The sequence below is a fragment of the Periplaneta americana genome, chromosome 4 (genome assembly GCF_040183065.1).
Source record: "Periplaneta americana isolate PAMFEO1 chromosome 4, P.americana_PAMFEO1_priV1, whole genome shotgun sequence".
NCBI classification, from domain to species: domain Eukaryota; kingdom Metazoa; phylum Arthropoda; class Insecta; order Blattodea; family Blattidae; genus Periplaneta; species Periplaneta americana.
Genome location: NC_091120.1, coordinates 192,957,273 through 192,982,818, shown reverse-complemented (window position 1 = coordinate 192,982,818; position 25,546 = coordinate 192,957,273). Strand labels below are relative to the sequence as shown.

Genomic DNA, 25,546 nt, shown 5'->3' with positions numbered 1-25,546 from the left:
TTTTTATGTTAAAAATGATGTAGTTTGGAGTACCTACTTTCATTTTCAAATATATTTGTACAAAACTGACAACTTGGCTGTTGCCCTGTCTAGTAAACAATGAATAGAAGTGAATTTCAGGGGCCAACTACGTAGAACTACTTCCTCTTTGTTTTACATAAATCCGACTTTAACTTTCAAATATCCACAAAAGTTTCAAACCATGAATAGTAGCCTATATAAAGTGCAATGAATAATATTTTTGATTTATAATTTAGAAAAAAGTTTACATGGTGTCTTTCATAGCGTTGCGTTAAAACTGTTTTTCTTGTGTCTCCTCCTAGATGTGTTATAGTCCGCTTGAATGCAACATCGTTAGGTGGCAGTGGTAGCGAGCTTGCTGGACGACCAGTCGGTTTCTATTTCCCGCCCATGACTGATTCAGAGGAGGATCTCCTCCCTCTCCGTTCATTTACTTGCTTGAAAACTCTGCTTCTTTCTCTGGCCGCTAGTGCGCTGTTGTCTATGTGTGTTAAATGCAGTAGAGGAGGAATGGAGTGCCTTTCCTCCACACAGACAATCTCGCATCTTTCTCACAGTTTTCTACAGCACATGAGCGCGCATCGTTTAAAACTCGATCAACCGAGTTTTTCTTATAGCTGTGAACTTAAAAATTATCGAATCTTCCTGGAATTTCAAGGCACATATTTTATTTGGTATTTACTTTCAAAAGAAGAAAATGTGAGGAGGACGTTCCTCCCTTCCCTCACCGGAGGAACCGCCACTGGTAGGAGGCCATGATTAGTGAAGAATGGTATCTAAGGCGTTGGATAAATAACAAATTATAATTAATTATATAATTTTAATATATATTTTTTTCATTTTAAACGTGTATTTTCGTCTTTTTTAAGTTTCAGGGATTATTTAGAAGTGTTCACGGGAATAATGTGATTAAAATAATTTCTCATTTTACTTCTGTAAACTTATGAGGAATATTAAAACGTAACTTATTATCGTGTCTGTTTAGCTCAGTTGGCTAACGCGTGTTGTTTACAAGTTTTAAAATGCTATAAACCTAACTTCGCAGGTTCAAGTCTCCTCGCATCCCAAAAGGTAAATTATTACAAGATTTAAAAAAAAATACATATTAGATATGGATGCAATGCACAAATTACGACGTAGTAGATACAGAAAAGAGAAGGAGATTGAGTGTATGTATATTTAAGAAATGGTAATAAAGAAGTAGAGGTAGTGACATCTAGTAACTGATAGATTAACTTATTGAGTAATAGTTCAATGGAAAAGTATACGTGTGTACCCGGGTACTAGGAAAATACTAATGAACTGTGAGATAAAGTTCAAACTGTGAGGTAAAGTCTTTATCTCACTAGTGGAATAAAGTAATGTTGAATAAAAGCCTACTTTACAAACGCAAAAGTATTTAGTAAAGGCATGTTTTTCGTTATGGTCAGGGATAAAAATTTTTATCTGAAGTATTTCCATTATTTCTATCCTAGGAATGAAGTGTGATAAAATATGGGATGTTGTGACAAGTGTAACACTTTATTATAAAGAAATATGTCAGACAAAGATTGTATTTTGTATCTTACTTATCAGACTTACATCAACAAGGTAATCACATGATGACTTATACTACAGATTCTTTTTAAAATATTATCATCTTCGTATTTTACAAAACATTATGTTAGGCTTTTCTTTCTTCACATTTTACAAAAGTCACCAAAAACACTGGAGAGTTACTTACAATTAGGGACCATACGAGAATATATTCGAAAGTAATGAATTAATTTTAAATTAGAACAACTCAAAACAAAATAAAAGAAAAAGAAATACAAATTTATTGTACAATATATATATATTTAATAAAACGAACCTGTTAGAATCAAATTGCTACAGAGAAAAATAAGACATTAACTTTGCGAATGATAAAGAACAGATATTCAAATGCTGACTCTTTGGTACATAAATAAATTCAGAAGAAATACAGAATAAACAATATGCTCTTCTATCTCATGAAAACAAAATTATAAAGCGTCTAAAAATGGAGAGGCATTAAGAACTAGAAAAGAAAGAAGACAAGACGAAACACAAACAAAAGGCTAACTTGATCATTTTTTAAATCCTCAGGAATGCCCACTTGGCATACAAGGATCGCACACGGCTCTTTGTCTGTGATAAAAAAATTACGCAGTTCCAAACTCATTGCATATCGTAATATCTCTCTTACTTGTTATAATTACACAGCTTTGTGTCAAATGGAGACCTCTGTAACAAACCTAAATAATATGAAAATTTCTATCATTTTCATGTTTACGCCTCTCTTTATAGAGATAACGAAACTTTAGAAATTACAGTACAGTATTTATTTTTTAGTACATATTGAAGTAATTTTAAGTGAATAAAATAAATGTAACATATTTTCCGACATTTTAGTGCATAAAATGCTGCAGTCTAACAGCCAAATGAAGATATTTCACAAACTATATTCAATTACTGTATAATGATCATAGAAAAAATTTTGTTATTAAATTCTTCAGTTGACAGAAACGATAAATCACTCTGAACTATTGTTTAAAGGTATTGAAAATATCTGTCTGTCTGCGCAAACTACATGAAATCACTGTTTAGAAATGCTGTAAACAAAATCCTTATTCAATTTTTCAGTCTGGGAAAACTGAACTATTTTTAAAGGTATTCTATACGATATATTGAAAATATCTTTCTGTCTGTGCAACTACATGGAATCACTGTTTAGAAATACTGTAAACAAAATCCTTCTGCAATTTTTCAGTCTGGAAAGAAATAATTCAATAACAACTGGAAATAATTTTTTAATGAATCTTTCCACTTGGCAAGCTGAACTATTTTTAAAGGTATTCTTTAGGATACATTGAAAATATCTTTCTGTTTGTGCAAACTACATGGAATCACTGTTTAGAAATACTGTAAACAAAATCCTTCTTAAATTTTCAGCCTGGGAAAACATAGTTTAATAACAACTGGAAATAATTTTCTAATGAATTTTTTCACTTGGCAAACTGAACTATTTTTAAAGGTATTCTATAAGATATATTGAAAATATCTTTCTGTCTGAAATCACTGTTTAGAAATACTGTAAACAAAATCCTTCTGCAATTTTTCAGTCTGGGAAAACATAGTTTAGTAACAACTGGAAATAATTTTCTAATGAATTTTTTCACTTGGCAAACTGAACTATTTTTAAAGGTATTCTATAAGATATATTGAAAATATCTTTCTGTCTGAAATCACTGTTTAGAAATACTGTAAACAAAATCCTTCTGCAATTTTTCAGTCTGGGAAAACATAGTTTAGTAACAACTGGAAATAATTTTCTAATGAATTTTTTCACTTGGCAAACTGAACTATTTTTAAAGGTATTCTATACAATATATTGAAAATATCTTTGTCTGGAATCACTGTTTAGATATATTGTAAACAAAATCCGTCATCAATTTTTCAGTCTGGAAAAACATAATTTAATAACTAGAAATAATTTTTTAATGAATGTTTCCACTTAGCAAACTGAACTATTTTTAAAGGTATTCTATACGATATATTGAAAATATCTTTCTGTCTGTGCAAACCACATGGAATCACTGTTTAGAAATACTGTAAACAAAATCCTTCTTCAATTTTTCAGTCTGAAAAAACATAGTTTAATAACAACTGGAAATAATTTTCTAATGATTTTTTTCACTTGGCAAACTGAACTATTTTTAAAGGTATTCTACATGATATATTGAAAATATCTTTCTGTCTGGAATCACTGTTTAGACATACTGTAAACAAAATCCTTCTTTAATTTTTCAGTCTGGGAAAACATAGTTTAATAACAAGTGGATATAATTTTATAATGAATTTTTTCACTTGGCAAACTGAACTATTTTTAAACGTATTCTATATGATATATTGAAAATATCTTTCTGTCTGGAATCACTGTTTAGACATACTGTAAACAAAATCCTTCTTTAATTTTTCAGTCTGGGAAAACATAGTTTAATAACAACTGGAAATAATTTTCTAATGATTTTTTTTTTTTCACTTGGCAAACTGAACTATTTTTAAAGGTATTCTATACGATATATTGAAAATATCTTTCTGTCTGTGGAATTACATGGAATCACTGTTTAGAAATACTGTAAACAAAATCCTCCTTCAATTTTTCAGTCTGGGAAAACATAGTTTAATAACAAGTGGATATAATTTTCTAACGAATCTTTCCACTTAGCAAACTGAACTATTTTTAAAGATATTCTTTAGGATATATTGAAAATATCTTTCTGTCTGTGCAAACTACATGGAATCCTGTTTAGAAATACTGTAAAGAAAATCTTTCTGCAATTTTTCAGTCTGGGAAAACATAGTTTAATAACGGGAAATAATTTTCTAATGAATTTTTTCACTTACCAAACTGAACTATTTTTAAAGGTATTCTATATGCTATATTGAAAATATCTTTCTGTCTGTGCAACTGCATGGAATCACTGTTTAGAAATACTGTAAACAAAATCCTTCTGCAATTTTTCAGTCTGAGAAAACATAGTTTAATAACAACTGGAAATAATTTTCTAATGCATTTTTTCACTTGGCAAACTGAACTATTTTTAAAGGTATTCTATATGATATATTGAAAATATCTTTCTGTCTGTGCAAACCACATGGAATCACTGTTTAGAAATATTGTAAACAAAATCCTTCATCAATTTTTCAGTCTGGGAAAACATAGTTTAATAACGGGAAATAATTTTCTAATGAATTTTTTCACTTAGCAAACTGAACTATTTTTAAAGGTATTCTTTACGAATTTTTTCATCCAGGTAAAAAAATTATATACAGCACTACTGTTTAAAGATATGGTAAACGGAAATTATATTTAACTGCTGTTTGAAGGTACTGAAAACAATATGCAAACCCTCCTGTCTGCACAAGTTATTATAAATTGTTATTATTGCTTAAAGATACTATAAACAATGTTCCTGAAGTACAGTTAAAGTATAATTACGTTAATAAATTCTTCCACCTGAGAAAATTACATATTATATTGAATTATGGCGAGAGGAAAAGAAAAAGATAGGACACAACATCTAGCAGTAGCTTGGAACTACGGTTGCAATGCCACTGATTCTTTGCAAAAGCAACTGTTTCCAGATCACACAGCCAAAGACTCGATGCTAAAATGATTGTGCCAATAAATACAATAGGAATACGAAACATTAAGGCAGAATTAAAAGAAAATAAGTATGTAGCAACGTGATGAGATTCCAGGTAATTAAATAACTACAAACTGAGTGATTCTCAGGTAGCTTCCTGTATTAAAATGGAAGAAAAAAAACTCCGGAAGTTTCTGCTCTCGTAACATGTTACACTCACACAACTGCGGTGTCTTCAGCACAGAGTAAGACGCTGAAGAACACGCTGGTATTGGGCCTCTAATTCTCGATATTCCCGGTCTAAACTCTCCAAGCGCTGTCCAGGGTCAGTGAATGACAATGTGGCCTGCAGCTCTCCATCTTTCATCTTCTCTTTGAATTTCTTCAGATCTTGAAGTTCTTTCTGCTCGAAAGAATGAGAATGTCAGAAATAACAGCAGTTAAGAATCTCACATTTTAAAGTTGATCAACAGCTGATTAGTCATAACTAGGGGGTGGATGTCACCTTGTTTCAATGACAGCCCTACAAATCTCGGAGTACAAAAGCAAGTACAATAAAAAAAAAAACATTGAATGGGAGGAAATTTGCCATAGTATATAAATCCATGTGCTTCATCTCACCTGGTATGGTATGTTAAGACGATTCTTTACATTCAGGCGGTAACGACGATACTGTTCATCATTATGGATATCTATGGCATTCAGTCTCAAAATCTCGTATATACGTCGTGTTTGTTTCTGAGAAAAAAAAAAAAACATGTCATCAAATTTCAATCAACAGCAACTCCAACAAATGCTTGTTATAAGTTTATAAACGTACACAGAATACGATTACATTCTGAAGACAACAGATACCTTATTCAACTTCAGTTTTGCTCTCGCCTCTGTCACCATCTCATCTCTGAAGCCTTCCTCCAGTAAGTGAGGCTGGAAGCTCTGCAAATTGCGGCAATTTCGAGCATCCACAAAATCTCGCAGACGTTGGAACTCCTCTGATGGATCTTCGACTAACAACACAGGACTCGTAAGTACTAACACTGGACTTGTAAGCACTAACAACAATGGACTTGTAAGCAATAACAACACAGGACTTGTAAGTACTAACAGCACAGGACTTGTGAGTATTAACAGCACAGGACTTGTAAGTACTAACAACACAGGACTTGTAAGTACTAACAACACAGGACTTGTAAGTACTAACAACAATGGACTTGTAAGCAATAACAACACAGGACTTGTAAGCACTAACAGCAATGGACTTGTAAGCAATAACAACACAGGACTTGTAAGTACTAACAGCACAGGACTTGTGAGTACTAACACAGGACTTGTAAGCACTAACAACACAGGACTTGTAAGTACTAACAGCACAGGACTTGTGAGTACTAACACTGGACTTGTAAGCACTAACAACAATGGACTTGTAAGCAATAACAACACAGGACTTGTAAGTACTAACAGCACAGGACTTGTGAGTACTAACACTGGACTTGTAAGCACTAACAATACAGGACTTGTAAGTACTAACAGCACAGGACTTGTGAGTACTAACACTGGACTTGTAAGCACTAACAACAATGGACTTGTAAGCAATAACAACACAGGACCTGTGAGTACTAACAACACAGGACTTACTTGTAAGTACTCAGGCAACAAATTAAATGCAAGTATCCCAGAAGTTCATAAGAAAACAGGACACTTAGAAATTACTTAAATTTAGTTACATGTAATTTGATTAACGAGGTAAAATTATACAAGGAATTGTCAATGCACTAAACTTAGTATTCTTTATTTGGAGTTTTTTAGGACACTATTGAAGGACGTATATGAGAAGATGCAAGAGAAATGATAAAAGGCTTTACTATATATTGATGACCCAGTTCAAAAGGGAAACAACTTAAAATTCAAAGTTTTGAGAAACCGGAATTTTAAAGCTTCATGTTGCTATGTAACTTGAAATGTGGATATGGAGAAGGATGGAGCGTGTGAAGTGGTCGGAGAGAATAAGAAACAAAGCTGTGTTGGAAAGAGTGGGTGAAGAAAGAATGATGCTGAAACTGATCAGGAAGAGAAAAAGGAATTGGCTGGGTCACCAGTTGAGAAGAAACTGCCTTCTGAAGGATCACTGGAAGGAATGGTGAACGGGAGAAGAGTTCGGGGCAGAAGAAGATATCAGATGATAGAAGACATTAAGATATATGCATCACATGAGGAGACAAAGAGGAAGGCAGAAAATAGGAAAGATTGGAGAAAGCTGGGTTCAGAAAATAGGAAAGACTGGAGAAAGCTGGGTTCAGAAAATAGGAAAGACTGGAGAAAGCTGGGTTCAGAAAATAGGAAAGATTGGAGAAAGCTGGGTTCAGAAAATAGGAAAGATTGGAGAAAGCTGGGTTCAGAAAATAGGAAAGACTGGAGAAAGCTGGGTTCAGAAAATAGGAAAGATTGGAGAAAGCTGGGTTCAGAAAATAGGAAAGACTGGAGAAAGCTGGGTTCAGAAAATAGGAAAGATTGGAGAAAGCTGGGTTCAGAAAATAGGAAAGATTGGAGAAAGCTGGGTTCAGAAAATAGGAAAGACTGGAGAAAGCTGGGTTCAGAAAATAGGAAAGATTGGAGAAAGCTGGGTTCAGAAAATAGGAAAGACTGGAGAAAGCTGGGTTTGCAGTATAAGACCTGCCCTTGGGCATAACACTATGAATGAATGAATGAATGTTGCTGTGAAATCCCATTAACACACTCTAATTTGAAACTTGTGGTTTCCTGGGAACAGTCCACGAAATTTACTTTTTGTCCCAAACAAAATTCGTCTCCAGATTTAATAATTTGCCTCCATGTATCCTCCAAATTTCCAGTGTTGTTATAATTTTATGATGCATATTACTGACATCTCTTCCAGAAAGAGAAAAAATTTTAAGAGACAGTCGATTAATTTTCTTCAAATCTAGATGGAGCTTGGCCTGGATGAAGATAATTTGATTTTATTTCTTGCTTGAAGAAACATGTGACTTCAAAGAAAAGAGAAAAGTGGAATGAAAAAATGCTACTTTCTGCTCAAAATGGAGAGAAGTTTTTAAATTTTTCTCTGAGAAAATGATTTCATGTTCAAACCTTCAAAAGTTGAAATATTTCTGTGTCTTCTGAAAAGTAATGCTTCAGTGGAGAGAGATTTTTTTTCAATAAACATGATGACATTCCAGCCATGCTTGCTCTCTCAAACCAACTTCAACATAATCTGTTGGGAATTTGCTGCAAAATTGACATCTGGAGATCTGCTTAACAAATTCACTCTTTTGAAAAATGTCAGTAGTTTAAGTAGTAAAACAAAATGAATATTTTTAGTGTAGCACTGCTACGTACAGCCCTGTTACTAAATCTACGCATTACTCTGTAAAAAAATTTATTAAATCTACCTATTTAGACTTCAACAAACAAAATTTGATAACACAATCTCAAGGGAAAAAAATGGAACTCTTTGCATCATAATCCACAGTGAATTCCTGATTTACTATGCAAATCGTCAATAGCTGTATTTAGATTGGCAACAGACCATGACTGTTTGGCCAAACACCTGCATAGAATTGGAATATATCAGTCCCCTAACTGCCCATTGTGCAACTGAAACCAAGAAATGGATTCGGAACACCTCAAAATCTGTGCTTCAGTGGCTGACCATGACAATATCTTTGAAAAATATTGGAGTGCAAGAGGTCAAATGACTTTATTGTCAAACGCCTGGCATAAGAAAACAACAACATATTTTTAGTGTGTAAATAGAATGAGTATTTTAGTTCTTTAAAATATGTAAAAACAATGTAATTTATTTTTTAAAAAAGTTGGCAACCCTATTTACTGCAGGTTATCAAATTTGGCCAATTATATGGATAATGCATCTTGAAACCTACCTGTAATATCAACAACTCCAGATCTGCACGTGTAATGCTTGTAAATATTTTCAAGCAATTGAGCCCCAAGGCCGATTCTCTGGAATGGTGGCAACACTAGCATCTGACTGATTCGTGGTCGAATGTTGTCTGGGTAGGCATAGTATTCATAAACAGTGGCATAGCCAGCCATGGCGTAGCGTATGTTTCCATCAAGATGGTACTTCTCATACCTGCACACACAACCAACACATCTCAGTATGTGTTAATTCTTATGGTATATTTATTTCTAACATAAGCTCTTGAGTTCTCTACTTTATAATGGTTGGTTAAAGCTTTTCCCTTTAGGTGCCATGAAGATGCACACTGGTACAGAGGTATCTGGCTGCAAAAGGGTCGGATACAGGGGGGAGAGCCATTAATCCTTCCCATTGAAGGCCTTAAGGAACCAACCTGGACAAATACCCAATGTCCCATCCCTAACTTCCCGTGGTGCAGCTGTTAGTAAGCATAATTTTACGAGCTGAACTAAAGGGAGGGGCTACTCATCAATTAGCACTGGTCAGCTTGATGAGTTAATGACTGAATTTGGTATAATTTTCCTCTATTCAATACCTAATTCCCTCTTTACCCTTTCCTATCCAGTCCTCTAACAGAACTCTTACTTTCTTCGACCCCGACGGCATTAGAGCATTCGAGGCCTAGGGGTTCATTTCACTTTCCTTCTTCATTTTTCTACTTTTCTGTTCCTAGTGCTGACCTGCTATGGCACTAAAATCGTCCTCCAGTGGCTTAAGAAGGGAAAGCAGGTGATCAACAAGATCTCCCAGCTAGGTCCAATGGACCCGTCGACCAACAGCCGGTGTGGTCCTCCAGACATTCTGGGGGTTGTGCGTGAATGAAGTAGCCACCAAAACGTTCAAATATGGTGTTCACTTAAATCGGCTACAACTTGCCATTTTCACTCCAATATGAAATGACTACCATTAAGATAAAATTATCCGGAGGTAAAATAGTCCCCCAATAAGAATTGTATTCCGATGGATAGCATTCCATTGTGGAATCCTGGGAAACGAGAATGCCGATGCTTTAGCAAAGAAGGGCAGCACTGCTACTTACAGACGTGTTACTAAATCTACGTATTACTCTGTGAAAAGATTTATTAAATCTACATACTTAGACTTCAACAAACAAAATTTGATAACACAATCTCAAGGGAAAAAATGGAACTCTCTGCATCATAATTCACAGTTAATTCCCTATTTACCACGAAAATCGTCTGTAGCTGCATTTAGATTGGCAACAGGCCATGATTGTTTGGCCAAACACCTGCATAGAATTGGAATATATCAGTCCCCTAACTGCCCATCGTGCAACTGAAACCAAGAAATGGATTCGGAACACCTCAAAATCTGTGCTTCAGTGGCTGACCATGATAATATCTTTGAAAAATATTGGAGTGCAAGAGGTCATATGACTTTATTGTCAAACGCCTGGCATTAGAAAACAACAACATTTTTGAATGAGATACCTGAAGCCTATCACCACTAGATGGCAGTATTATCCGGGTGTCAAAGTGGCTGGTGTGCATACAAGTGAAACAAAGAAGCAACAGTTGCAGTACGTCTGCATCTTTGCACAAGTTTACCGTTGTTGAGCATCAAACTGTTATGTGATTATTCTGGGCAAAAGTTCTGGCAGCAAAGAATATTCATGAAGAACTGCTGCCCCCATGTTATGGTGAGTATTGGGTATTAATATTCATATTACAAAATATGTAAAGAAAATATCAAAGGAAATAAACATTAATTTACATTAATAATGGAACTCTCTGCATGATAATTCACAGTTAATTCCCTATTTACCACGAAAATCGTCTGTAGCTGCAGTTAGATTGGCAACAGGCCATGACTGTTTGGCCAAACACCTGCATAGAATTGGAATATATCAGTCCCCTAACTGCCCATCGTGCAACTCAAACCAAGAAATGGATTCGGAACACCTCAAAATCTGTGCTTCAGCGGCTGACCATGATAATATCTTTGAAAAATATTGGAGTGCAAGAGGTCAAATGACTTTACTGTCAAACGCCTGGCATTAGAGAACAACAACAACAGAGGTAGAACTCCATGCTTTCACAACTTTGGTACTAGAGAAGTCGTTTAGTGAACATTAAAAAAAAGTAAATAAACTTACACGAGAAAGAATCTCCAATGGTCGTCATCGGCATCAATGAAACTTGCTGCATCGATGAACCATAGAACAAAGGTTTGTAGTCTTTCGTGATATTTCTGGAAGTTTGGCGTTGTAACCTCACACATATAAATCTCCCAACTCCGTTTCCCATCTGAAACAAGTGTGGAAGTCAACACTATAATCTTCTTGGTCATATATACAACAACAATAATGATAATAATAATAATAATAATAATAATAATAATAATACAGTAAAACCTCTGTATGTTAGACACCTCATTATATTGGACATATTATCTTGGAACTGGACAAATTTCTACACTTTTAGTCCACACCTGTGGAGTAACAGTCAGCACGTCTGACCGCGAATACTGATTTTGATAGAGTTTCCTGTTTTAAGTATCTGGGTTCCATGGTGAAAGACAATAATGATGTTATGACTGATATAAAAGAGAAGATTGCAGCTGGGAATCGAGGTCTTTGGGCATTGAATAAAACTATGAAGTCTAGGTGTATCTCAAGAAAAGCTAAAATAAGAATATATAAAACTATTATTAAACCAATAGTAGTATATGGAAGTGAAACCTGGACTCTATCTGAAAGGGCAATTAAGATCTTAAATGCCTGGGAACGGAAAGTATTACGGAAAATCTTTGGGCCTACTTATGAGCAAGGGTTTTGGCGAATTAAAACAAATGCTGAGTTATATGAATTATATAAAGATAACAACATTGTTGTTGACATAAAACTCAGAAGGTTAGAGTGGCTGGGACACGTAGCCAGGATGGAGAACAATCGCACACCCAAAGCTCTACTAGATGCATTACCGGTAGGAAGAAGGAAAGTCGGATGACCTAAATTGAGATGGCTGGATGACGTTCAGGCTGACCTAACAAAAGTTGGAATTAGAAGATGGAGAACACGAGCATTAGACAGGAGTGATAGGTCGGATGTTCTGAGGGAGGCTAAGGCTAAACTATAAGGGCCTATAAGGGCCGTAATGCCGATGATGATGATGATGATGATGATGATGATGACGTCTGACCGCGAAACCAGGTGGCCCAGGTTCGATTCCCAGTCAGGGCAAGTTACCTGGTTGAGATTTTTTCCGAGGTTTTCCCTCAACCCAATATGAGCAAATGCTGGGTAACTTTCGGTGTTAGACCCCGGACTCATTTCACCGGCATTATCACCTTCACCTCATTCAGATGCTAAATAACCTGAGATGTTGATAAAGCGTCGTAAAATAACCTACTAAAATACATGTCCAATATATCCTCTATGTTGGACACTCCTCAATCCTGGAAGCTGGACACTCTTTATAATTTTAAACATAAACATTTATATGATGAACATTTTGTAAATTTCATGTCAGTGATTAACAAACAGTAATAAAAATGAAGGCTGTAAACAAAAATCTCAATATTTCGACAAATTATAGTCGCGACGCTGTTATTCCCGGCGTGACTCCTCTTTGCTTACGTCTTAGGAAGTGAAGGCTCTCTAAAGTGTAGGTAGTATCGTTCGCCATTTATGTTCTTTCATTGCCGAGCTACCATACGAGGAATCTATTTGCCACACCATTAAACATTATCATGTCGTAGCTCCTATGATAATAAATCAAATTCACTGTAATTCAGCAAATAATTGAGCGGCAAATAACGTTTTCGGGTGCTTTCTGCGAACGCCAACGAAAGAGCCAAAATGGCGGGCGGTTATATTAAGCATTTATCGAGCCTTAAGAAATGAATCACGTCTTCCTCAGCGAATCACAAGACGCACATGTTTAAATGTAGCCGACTTGCAACGCGATTGGCTGCAGGAAATTAGAGTGACAGGACTATAGATTAATTTTCTCGTGACTTACAACGCCAAACTGTGCCTGAATTTTTCAAGAGAGGAGGCTCATCTAATGGTGACAAATTCGTCAGTGCAATGCAAGAGAAAACGAAAGAATATGAATTTGCTTTCAAAAAAAGGTACAGTGTCCATACAGATTACTTCACAATATGGAATTTTCGTATCAGACAGTCAGAAGGAAAAAAATGTTTCCACCTAAATTTACTCGGCCTTATATACATAACTTACGTGGCAACAATGGTTATTGTGTCGAGATGCGTGACAATTATATGTATTCTAGAAGAAAACGTGAGAGGTTATCATTATGTCAATAGATGTTGATACTAAGCCAAGAAATTATGAACAAAGACTTACTTGCCATGGACCAAACTACATAATATGAAATGGCAAAAATGACTATTACTAGAATTTCGGCAAAGATTGAAGCTCCATTTAATATCTTCCCTGGTGAACTCACTCACGATTTTTTAAAGATATTTTGCGACCTTGCCAACTTACCGTTAGTGGTGAAAGAATGCTTCAGGTCACCAAAAGGCACAAAGTTGGCGTCCTTTTCCAAGTCACTGCAGAAGTCGTCCAAATTTGTGTGGAAGCCAGGCTGTAGTTTTTCTGATACTTTATCAAATATTTCATCTGCCTGATAACATTAATCGAAAGAAACATTTCAGATAGACTACTAAGTAAACACCCAATATAATACACCGTAGTTACAAATTATTGGAAGATTTCAGAAAGCTATATTTTCACCAATATTAAACATAAATACATAATCTTACCACCACTTGAAAGAGAGAAGTTTGAAGTTTTATACTAGTTAGTGATCATATCCAATCAATTTCCACTACTCTATACTATAAATCCTACGCATTTTCAAGGTATTTTAACAATTTTCTCTACTGTCTGAGACATAAGTAACCATCATAAGATGTTAATAAATTCCACTTTTCTCACCTGAATTCCATCGAATTTATCAGGAGTCACTTTTTCTGAATAACTGATACCGAAGTATGTGGTTAGCCTGCCAGCACTGTAGTACAACTGAATCTTGAGATCATGGTAACCAAAAATACTCTCACTGAAACAGATAATTTGGTACTCTTACCAAGTTACACAATCTTAATAATCAATATAAAATGGTACAAATCTATCTGTGTATTGGCGCTTAACAATTCCGTATTAAGATCACATAAAAGGAATATCTTGGGTTAAAATTAACATTGTTTGTTTCTTACCTGTCGCCGAATACTTGATGAGACATAGCAGGCTTAAACGTACATCTGTCATCCTTTAAGTCTTCCAACTGCCGTACTGTGAACATATTGACAACGTTAATTATAACAGTATGAAACTGTGGCCAATCATAACCTCATTCTTAAATTTTTTTATACATACCTAGCTTGAATTCGATAACATCATTACTACTGGCTACCAGGGAATTAACACAGTTCTTCAACATTCCGATATCTGAAAAAATACTTTCAATCGCTTAATTACACAACTATGAATACCTCGCTCACTACAGACAAGTCATTATGGCATACCAGAACATGAACATTTGAACTGTCAATTATTGCTAAACTGTTAAATGAAAATTTCCCGTTTGGACGCATCAATCAATTGCAACAACAATTAACAAATAATGTTCGAATCTTTATTGTTCTTATAATACATCTCTACTCTTAAATAAAGAACATGACTGTTATAACCCATTCATTACCACTACACAAATTTTACATATAATTTGTACAAAATATCCTTGAACGTACGTACCGCTTCCAGCCATTTTAAGGGTTTAAATGAGAAAATAACAACTTAACAAGTGCAATGTTACAAGTCCTTTTGCATTTATTTAAAAGCGACACATTTTAAATGTACAATTTCTACTGTCAACACGACACTAACACATTGCCGACATTGACCAATTCCCGCGCAAATACAGAAAGCTTCCACTTTGGCATGAAAGAGTGCGGAAAATCAGTTTAAATGTCATACAATGATAGCGCTGCTGTCGCAGATACTATTTTACATGTATGCACGCAAGATTTCCACTCTGGAATATGGAATACAAAATTACTAATAATTATGAAGCAATGAATCTTTCATATGTACCAATCCAGTCTGTTTGAAAAATAAGTTAATCTATTGTATTTTTATAAGGCAGTGAGTATTTTGCGAGACTGCAGAAGAGCGAATAAATATTTTGACGTGAATGTTCGTTTTCACCTCATTTTCAAAATTTGTTAATAATTAATTACTGGAATAATAACGGAACAATATTAGTCATTTCTGAGATTACAGTTCTCAAAAGCAGCCTTTAAGTTAACTTTTTTAGTATTTTATTCTAAGATGTAGAGTATTGTGATGGTGGAAATGGAAGGGCTATGAATTTCGAGATTTTTTTTTTCAGCATTCCTGAAAAAAAAAAAAACAAAAAAAAAAACAGGATATTTGGAATATCAAATATCTATATAGAACTTGCAATATTTGCAAGTCAATTCATATGGAAAAATGCACTTAGAATAAAAGAAGTTGCCACTCCGAAAATATTATTTGAATCTCTTAACTGAATAATTATACTACTTCTTTAGTGCCCAAGAAATGATATTAAATGGAACAATCTCAGTTATTTTTAATAGCAGCAGCTGATACTGTTCATACCATAATGGAACCTCCTGCTGAGAAGGTAAAGGGGATATTATGCTTTCCAGATGTTCTCCACACTCTTTCTCTTCCTTCTAGAGACTTGAAGGTGAGCATTGTGAAGTGAAAAGAACATTGCTCCAGTTCATGTGTTCACCAGCAAACTGTAGACAGGCTCTCTAAGAGCCGCGCAGAAGTCTTCTTGACATCAAGTTTGCTTCCCTAAGTCTTCTTCTCGATATCCACTTTCTGATGCTGACATACGCACCTACTCCAGGTATTTCTTACCTCTACAGCTGTAACATGTCAGTCTCTCAACACCTCCAGAGTTAAAAAGCAGTCATCTCTGGCTGATGTAAAACTCTGATAACCTGTGTCACGCCGTCTATGAAAGATGTTGTATTCTTGATAACATCTTATAGTTCGAAAAATACTCACGAAGTAATATTCCCAGCACATTCGCAACATAATGAAAGATGTGTCTGCCATCAGTTAATGCAACTACTTTTGCAGCATCTTCTGGACCCAAAGCCATCTTGAGCAGGGGCGTATATTGCGGATGTTCAAGGTATGCGCTGGACACTCTGTAAATTCGATAATCTCATTTTTTATTTTAAGTTGTTTTATATAATGCAGCAATAATTTTAATTTATCACAATTTAAATGCGTGGTAATCTCATTGGAAGTTGATGTATATAGTTCAAGACTAATTTTAATTTATTACCATTTAAATATTTTAAATTCCTGCTGGCTGAATGTGCACACCCAGAATGGCTTTCATTTCATAACGTAGGCTACGCTCTTCCTGACGAAGTGGGATGAGTTCTGATCTGGTTGTTCTGTCCGTACAAAAGAACATCCCCTGCTGAGAGTTACTGCTATAATTCTCTGCGTGCGCACGGTGGCATGGTGGGGATACTTGCTTCTCTCAAGCTCGCAGGTCGTCCTGTATACAGGCAGCTCAACTTCTCAATAGCGTTACAAAATATTGTTTGACGTGTGTGTTTACTGTTTGTGTGAGTGAATTTACTGTGTTTAGGTTTTACTAGGGTTCATAGCTGTGTGCCAGCGCAGGTGAACAATTTAAATTACTTATTTAATGATAATAGCACTTGGAAATGTACACTGTAAAAGATCTTTGGCAAAAGCTATTCTCTTCTCGCCCACTAGGAGAGAAATTATATATAGTGAATAAGGGTAGACCTACCCCGTCACTTCCGAGTTTAGTGCAACAATGTAAAACAAAAAGCGAACAATATACCAGACATTTTTCTATTTCACGATATGGAAATGTAGACTAGTTAGCGGGTTGTGGAACTTCAAACAGGTTATTTTGCTGGCCATGGTTATTGTTTGATCATAAATAATGCAATTTTGAATAACGTTATTTCTAGTTGCCTCCTTTCTCCGGCATTTGCAGGGCGGTCATTGAAACAAGGTGATTAATTTTTAAGAAGTTGTGGTGCGAGCACTTTGAATAATATTTAAATGTCATTTTCTTTTAATTTTATGTCATTTTTCCATTAGTTTAAGGGCATTTTAATGATCATTTTAAGTAGATTTTTAGGTCATCAACATCCGCCCTATAGTTATTAAATATTTTTTTTTTATCCAATGCCACCAGGTTGTCTTTTCGACATTTCTGGTCTTCTCTCCTGGCCGTGGCTTAATTGTAACCCACTTCTGAGGTTGGGGCGCCTGGAAGGCGGAGTTACATTACCCCGATGATGTGATAGGATGATTATGATAATGTGGTGCCAGGAGAAGTCCAGTAGATAATATACACATTTGTAAAAATTATATTTCTGACCTTCAAAATTAATATATGAATTTTAGGTATTTCTTTACTATAGCATTAACACACCCAGGCACAAAAGTATCCACTTGGGTCCCAGACGAGTCATAAATATCGTAAAAAAAAAATTAGATAAATAAGCGCCGACGCAAACCTCACACCCAAAACAAGGATCGAAAGCTGCTGCGAAAGTGGGGACCAGCGGAGAGATACAGGTAGGAGGGATCATTCCGTGCATGTGCTTCCCTTCCCTGGCGCCTACCCCTTTCACCTCGCGTGAACGAAACCGCCTACTCGCACCTGTCTGCCGGCCGGCACCCCCACACCAAATCCCGATCCCCACTTCTGGCGTGAAACTGGCATCGGCACTCAATTTCTTTTCTCCCGTATATGGTACGTATGACTCAACTACAACCCAAGGATGTAAATACATTATTTTGCACCCCAACGTGGCAACGCTATAGCAAAGAATTACAGAATCTTACAAATAATACTAAATTATATATTAAAAATGGCAGTTAATGTTGACCCGATATTTCACTTAGGCCTATAATAATTGTGCGAGATAGACCAACCATATATTTTTAACAGAACACCCAAACTCCAGGTTCAGCATACACCACTGATCTTGAGTTAAACTTTCCTTCATGAAACTCTATTAAAAACTGAATAAAAAGTTTGGGAAATGGGTACAAAAACCGCCAAAGATGTAAAATATCTGTATGACAGCTGTAAAACTTGAGGTAGCATCACATAACTTAAAAAAAAAAAAAAATTCTTTCTGGCATATGAACGTATAAATATGGAAGTTCCAAAATAATGAATATGACAATCCTGTGAAATAAATTCATATGTATAGAGACTCTCAAGGTATGGAAATTACACAATTTTAGTAAAAAAAGAAAAGAGTTAAAAATTTAATAAATAACATAATTAAAGCTTACAATCTGTTACAAATTATACTTCATAACTATACATTAGGCTAAATTCATTTACAGTCTATTTCTACAAATACAGCAGTTCATATCTGAAAGACATTTGAAGATGGAAATCTGAAATGCAAAACCAAGAAAACAGTCTTCAGTAATACTGCATAGTATTTCTTTAAGAAGTTATAATAAATTGTACATACAGTAAAATCTGTTTAAGGGATAACGTGAATAAGGCAGAAAATTGTGCAATGCAAATCAATTCTTTAGTCCCAGATGATTACAGTGTTACTTATTTCGTATATTGCGAAATCTGCCAATGCAAAAACGAAAAGCAATATTTTACGACAATATAAAAATTATTTATATATTATGGCGGGAAAGGGGGAGGAAAATGTACTGGGACTATATTTTTGTCCATCGATCTTTTACCGTTTGGTTGCAGAATTAATTCAATGTCTGGCAAGTAACTTCATATCGCAAGAAAACAAAGAAAAAAATCTTGCACTATATTACGGATACAATGACTAGTAGAGAATGCTTCCAAGACGTTAAGTCCATTGAAAACATGTCCATATGATTTATGTCCTCTAATATTTTTGTCCACTTTCATTTATGTCCACATTTTATGTGCGTCCATTTTTTTGGGTCCATGACTGTTATGTCCACTTTTATTTAAGTTCACTTTTATTTAAGTCCACTTTTATTTATGCCCACTTTCATTTATGTCCACTTTTATTTAAGTGAATTTCTTTTGTACCACTGGAAAATGTTCAGGCTGTTTTGATAGCCTTATAGATAATATTGAGCCTGACATAATGGATTTAGCATTGTACATGGAAAGAACTTCCATCCGAGGAAGAAGAAGAGCAATGCCACCTAGATTAGCACCTGAAATATGGAACACTTATAATCAGGTTCTGGCAGGACAACATCGAACAATTAACATAGTCAAGGGCTGGCACAACCACTTTCAGAAACACATCGTCACACAACACGGGTCGGTCTGGAAATTCATGGAATTTATCAAGAATGACCAAAGGAATAATGAAATTATAATAATCCAAATGCTTGGCGGCCATTTTAATGTACAACACCCTATTAAAAAATCGTACTTACAAAATGTGAGTCCAGTAGAAGAGATTGTTCAGAATTATAACCATTACAACGAAGAAGGGCACATCAAAACTTGCCTCAAAGCTATTAGTTATCATCTGAAGCTGTATGAAGATGAACAGGCAGAAGAGATTGAGTAAGGAATTGAAGTCAATTTGTAGATGGACATAATGTATTGTACAATCATGTAATGGACGTAAAAATGTGGACATAAAATTTGTGCAATTGGACTAAAATAAAGTGGACATATACTTCATTGGGCATATATTTATGGACATAGTGTAATGGACTTTTATGTAATGGACATAATAAAATGGACATTAAAATTGTGGACATTATAAAAAGGACCTAACGTCTGTATTTCAGTAGAATACGTTACTCAGTTTCCAGAGTTAAACTACAGTCGTGTTGGTTTCAATGTTTTATTTTTGTTTCGGTTTACAAATGGAGAGTATGGGTTTATGATTAGGGAAGTCATTAATGAATGTCCTTACGTTCAGGTGAAGTGTAAACAAATAATTAAACTACTATCAATCTTAAAAACATGGCATTTTAGAAATTAAAAATGAAATTATAAGATACAATTAAATTTCACTCGACATTTTGTTCAGTAGACTGATATTACTGGCTATATAATTTTAGCAGTTTATGGGTGAATACTCTGAAAGGGGCAAATATGAATAACAAAACTGGAAAAAATATATTATATTAAATTGTGTACTTTTTTCTCACATTGGTTACATTTGCTCCTATTATTGAAGATTCTGGTATCAGTTGAGATTAAACAAATTTTTATGTGAGATTTTCTAATTAAAAATAAAAAACCAAGAGATTGTTGTTATCTTTCCCTTACAGACCGTTGTTTAAGGTATCTCCTAAACTTCTGTACTTCAGATTTCACTTGTCTTCGAACATTTCTTTTTTCACGATCAGTCATATCTGCTATTTTCTTTCTTTTTTTTTATATTCTTTGCCATAGTCCTTTTTTTTCTGCAACTCCTCTTCAGTCATATTTGCCCTCTGCCTACGTATCTTCTCCTTTTCATATTTCCTACTTCCATCATCAGACTTTTTTCTTTCCTATAAACAATCACATGAAATAATATTCGAAGTTACTTTATACACCAGTATTTAATAATTGTATGTTAAATGAAACCTCGGTCCCATAATAAAGGGGCTGTTGTTACAAATTAGTATAATTTCCGCAATAGTTCTGACAAAATAAATCGTTAAAAATATCATGGAAGTTAGATTTTTTAGTCGACAAACATTGTAATTTTTTGCATACACTACGAAAGTTTAATATATACAAAAATATATTTAATGCCACCTGGGATCGGTGTTACCAATAGAAAACATAACATTCAGTCATCAGTGATGATTTTTGTAATTTTCAATCATTTAAGTTACGACAATGGACGAAAAGTTTTTTAACTGGCGCCAAGTTGACCTCTCATTACTACCAACCGTTAAAATTTACCACATGAAGCAAAATTGTCTTTTGTGTAGCTCTTTTATTTCGAGGGACCGCCGTTACGAAATTTTTGGGGACAAACTTTACGTTAAAGTTGTGTCCTTTCAGAATTAAACAAACAACAATTCCTGTCTTTCATAAGTATTTTAACTATTTATTTTTATAATCTTGGCCGAGGAAATAAAATCAAATCGAAACATTCCGAGAAAAACTTAGTAAAACAGAGTAAAATGTAGTTTGGGGACATAGGGACTGTAGTTACATTTTGACGTTTGGACGTTATTTTTTAATTATAAACTTTAAAATTAATCCTTTTATGCTTTGTTTCCAACTAAAACATGTGAGAGTTAGTTAATTAAACGCAAAAGTAATCAGTTAACATTTTCAAGAAACTCCTTAAATCAGCCAGGACATACATTACCCATTTCAGAATATACACCCTTATATCGTTAACATCCTGTATAATAAGTTCAATAATGTAAAATGAAACAGTGACTGAAACAGATGTCAGGTGTCTTCCCTCTCTTTTGCTACATTGCTGCTATCACCAATCTGAGCTGTTTTGTGTCCGGAATAGTAATGAATAAAACTTGTTCAAAGCGGGATCGCAAGGGACCGAATTTATTTCCAAAATGGACAATAAGCTGTAATTAGGAGGATGAGGAGGAGGGGGAGGAGGAGGAGGAGGAGGAGGAGGAAGAGACAACTTTACCTTTTAGAAGTGTTCTGGATAGAATCCGTTCATGTTCAGCATCTGCAATAGATCGAAAAGGTGCGGCTGGTAGCCCGTGTTGGCAAGCTTTGTGGCAAATTTGAAGGTGAAGACAGCAAGATTGTGAAAGCAGTTGTAGATCTGGACCAGGGTAGTGAATTTGGGATGTTGGTAATGAGAGGTTCCTGGTTTGCGCTGCCATGCTTGGGAACGCAGCTGTCCGTGGAACTTGAGGATCATCCTCAGGGTGTCCAACAGGGCCTTCTGTATCGAGCTGGACTGCTTGTTCAGAAGACACCTACAACATACAAAATAACATTCTTCATTTACGTAAAGATTAATTAATTTTTGGTACTACAGAATATATCTGTTATGGTAACAATAATTATTAAAGGAGAAAAACTCGCACCGGCACCATGGATTGAACCTGGGTCCTTGGTTCTATGTACCAAGTGCTCTAACCACTGAGCTACGCCGAAGTTCAATCCACAGCACCGAATCTTCATTTACTTGAGTCTCAGATTGAGAGTAAATATTTACTGCATTCTTTTTTCAGTGGTTGAGTAGGTACTGTATTCGCCATTAGCTTTTAAGTTGAGCAGAGGGAAATTCATTTTTAAGTAATGACAAAAATCCTGTAAAAGAAACCTGTTCTTGAATCGGAAGACTCTTTGCAAAGAAAAGGTATAAGTTAAATTTTTTGCATTCTTGGTTACGGAAAATGAAATCACAACATTTCGAAGATTGGTTCTATTGGCTGGCGATAAAAAAGAAAAACACCAGCAATGGAAAAGTGCACTCCCACCCTTTCTAAACAATCAAAATTGCTTTCTCCCCCATTTGGATCACCACCTTTTGCAAAATTTATTGTCAATTTCTCGACCAGAGAGGGTAATGAATTCCATTTTTCTGATTATCTCTTTTCACCACTACACCAGAGCCAAAAAATATTTAAGTAACAATATCTGCAGGCACATCAAGGGGCCTAGGTTCAAATCCTGGTCTATCCATTCTACACTTATAAATTGCGTTGGGATAGCCAGTGGTCCAGGCAACAAAGGCAAACTTTTTGTTTTGAAAACGAAATTTAAAATGTTACATTTGTTCAGATCAAATTTCTGCGCATTTAAAGAACAAAACTAAAATTCTTTCAATACTTTATTATCATAATGCACTGTTCTCTTAAACTAACTGAACTTCTTGGGAATTAAATTAATGGCTTTCTCAAAGCAAGCAAAGAAATGTTTCATATAAAACAATTTTTTTCTCGAAAAGGAAGCAAAAACGAGCAAATCTGTATTAAACTTTTTTTGTTTAAAATATCTCAAAGAATAACCCCCTGAAATTAATGACATTATTTACGGTTTACTTGTATACAATATAAAAAACAGCACTAAGACAAGGAAAAGGGACATAGGGAGAGAGGAAGAGAGACAGGAGAGCGTAGGTAGAGAGAGACAGCGAAAAGAAGAGAAATAAGGGAGAGGGAAAGGGAAGGGGAGAGAGGAAGAGAGAAGAGAAAAAGAGGGAGGAGACAGGTAGACAGAGAGAAAGGGCGAGAAGAAGAGAAAAAGGGGAGAGGGAGAGAGAAAAGGGGCAAATCGTAAAACAGCGAACGCTAAGCTCCACCCACGCCCCCTTTCCACTTTTCCCCTACAAGCTCACCACACACTCTAGCGGGAAAGAGTGGAAACAGGGGTTTAGAGTGGGGGTGACATCTAGCGGAGGAAAGTGGAACAAAAAGAGTGAATGCGGCATCTACGAAGCAAAAGAGGAACTTCGTCCTCTTTCTCCAGTCTCTCCTTCTCTGTTCCTTGCTTCCTGTCTCTCTCTTTTTTTTTTTTTCTTATGACTTCGCAGAGGGTAGGATTCGATCCGAGTATCTTCCTAACGAAACGCACGCACGCACGCTTTTTGGTCACGCTTTAGACCTCTCGGCTACCGAGGCGAGTTGGTGGTAGAAAGGAAAATGAATCTATTTATGTTCAAGGGGACAATGATGGAATGGTGTGGAGGACAATGACCGAATAGCGTGGATAGAAAGTGGCGGGATTGTGAATTTAGCTTGGTAGGAGCTGATTGCGGGGTGGCATAAGTGTTAACGCGCGCTGGTAGAGCTTCATTTTTTTTTAGTAGGTTATTTTACGACGCTTTATCAACATCTAAGGTTATTTAGCGTCGGAATGAGATGAAGGTATAATGCCGGTGAATTTTTTTTTTTTAATTTAGTAGGTTATTTTACGACGCTTTATCAACAGCTTAGGTTATTTAGCGTCTGAATGAGATGAAGGTGATAATGCTGGTGAAATGAGTCCGGGGTCCAACACCGAAAGTTACCAAGCATTTGCTTATATTGGGTTGAGGGAAAACCCCAGAAAAAACCTCAACCAGGTAACTTGCCCCGACTGGGAATCGAACCCGGGCCACCTGGTTTCGCGGCCAGACGCGCTGACCGTTACTCCACAGGTATGGACGGTAAAGCTTCATTGTGTCCATGTCCAGCTTCGTGTACAGACGGAACCACGTGTCGTGATGAGCCGTACCGAAGACGTGTACTTCTTCCTCAAATTGTGAAGGGAGAATTTGAAGGCGGATACGATAAGGTACTGGGCTGTTGTCTAATGCGCCCTAATTTGATTGTATTGTGTATCTGTACATGTTATGAAATACGTGCGAGGTGGTAGGCAGTGATCCACCGAAGCGGGACAGATAGTAGAGAGAGAGAGCAGGCGAGGGTGGGGATAACTTCCCCTACTGGCGTTCGCTGTTTTACGATTTATCCGAGAAAAGGAAGAAATTGAGAGAGAGGAGAGAAAGGGAAGGGAGAAAGATAAATAAGAAAAGAAAAATATAGAAGAGAAAGAAGTAAATTAAAAACAGAAGAGAGAAGAGAAGAAAGAACGATGAGAGAGGAAAAATAAAATTAGAAAAAGGGGATGAAAAAATCACCGCGTCTACTGAATTCATCACTGAGTATAAAACCACGTCCTGTCTTTGATACAGACCTGAACAACACCATCTTGACATAGGCAACGTGTGTCCTATAGAGGTCGTCCAGGGTTTGGGCGTTCTGAAGGTTCTGCAGGAATTCAACCCAGCTGGTCTGCAGCACTGTTGCAGTGACGTAGTTCTGAAGAGCGCGCACAAAATGTGTCATCTCGTGTCGGTACAGCTGCACGTGGTGGTACTGAGGGGAGCAGATCAGGCCTGTCCTGTCCTCTGCACCTCTCTTCAGGCGGTGGAAATCCTCCTCCAGTACCCACGAGATGCGACGTAATCTCAGCAGGAATCCAAACACCTGCGTAATGGGATTACATCAAATGAGACCAATCAGAGTATGCCCGCATGCCTAGACACAACTATAATGACGAAAAATTAGGAACTTCCTTGCTTCAAACTTCTCATTTTAAGTTTCCACCAAGAAAGAAATGTCTCTAAACACTGGAGAGGAATAATACGATCATGGAAGTTCGGGAATTGAACTGAAGCACAGAATAAACCCATCAGTCTTGGTCTTCACAACAATAGACCTTCACTTTCTCTTGTTTTGTATCTGTAAGTATTCTCCTTTCAAGTCTTTTTTTATTGTCCAAGTTTCACAAGAATATGTTACCACTAGTTTAATTGACGCTTGGTATAATTTTAGTTTGACTATCTTGGAAACCAAATTAGGCACCCTAGTATTATAATAAATTAGATACAAGTTATGAAAAAAAATCAATAACAATTATTGTATCATGCTACTGGGGGATTTTAATACACGAACTAGTAACTC

The 25,546-nt window shown here is 35.8% G+C and overlaps 2 protein-coding genes across 2 annotated transcripts in view; both read right to left on the bottom strand.

The window, feature by feature from the left end:
* Nucleotides 1–1,523: 1,523 nt before the first annotated feature.
* Nucleotides 1,524–15,107, bottom strand: Hat1 (histone acetyltransferase 1). The gene is made up of 10 exons (XM_069824548.1): nucleotides 14,876–15,107; nucleotides 14,498–14,569; nucleotides 14,338–14,413; nucleotides 14,057–14,180; nucleotides 13,604–13,742; nucleotides 11,246–11,396; nucleotides 9,071–9,282; nucleotides 6,027–6,178; nucleotides 5,793–5,909; nucleotides 1,524–5,574 (listed from the first exon to the last, which is right to left on the bottom strand). The coding sequence occupies exons 1-10, from the start codon at nucleotides 14,886–14,888 to the stop codon at nucleotides 5,407–5,409; spliced, it is 1,224 nt and encodes a 407-aa protein (XP_069680649.1). The 5' UTR covers nucleotides 14,889–15,107; the 3' UTR covers nucleotides 1,524–5,406.
* Nucleotides 15,108–18,444: 3,337 nt separating this feature from the next.
* The window catches only part of Grip163 (gamma-tubulin complex component 6), a 46,552-nt gene continuing 39,450 nt past the window's right edge, over nucleotides 18,445–25,546 (bottom strand). Inside the window, exons 15-17 of the mRNA XM_069824547.1 lie at nucleotides 24,777–25,069; nucleotides 21,772–22,069; nucleotides 18,445–18,592 (exon numbers count right to left, since the gene is read on the bottom strand). Coding sequence (XP_069680648.1) covers nucleotides 21,775–22,069; nucleotides 24,777–25,069 — 588 coding nt within the window. The 3' untranslated portion in view covers nucleotides 18,445–18,592; nucleotides 21,772–21,774. The remainder of the gene's footprint in view (nucleotides 18,593–21,771; nucleotides 22,070–24,776; nucleotides 25,070–25,546) is intronic.

Excerpts from the sequence above, each read along its gene's own strand:
- Hat1 (XM_069824548.1), bottom strand. Across the intron at positions 13,743-14,056 it reads ATAAATTCGATGGAATTCAG|GCAGATGAAATATTTGATAA; the intron begins GTGAGAAAAGTG and ends TAATGTTATCAG. Across the intron at positions 6,179-9,070 it reads TGGAGTTGTTGATATTACAG|TCGAAGATCCATCAGAGGAG; the intron begins GTAGGTTTCAAG and ends CTGTGTTGTTAG.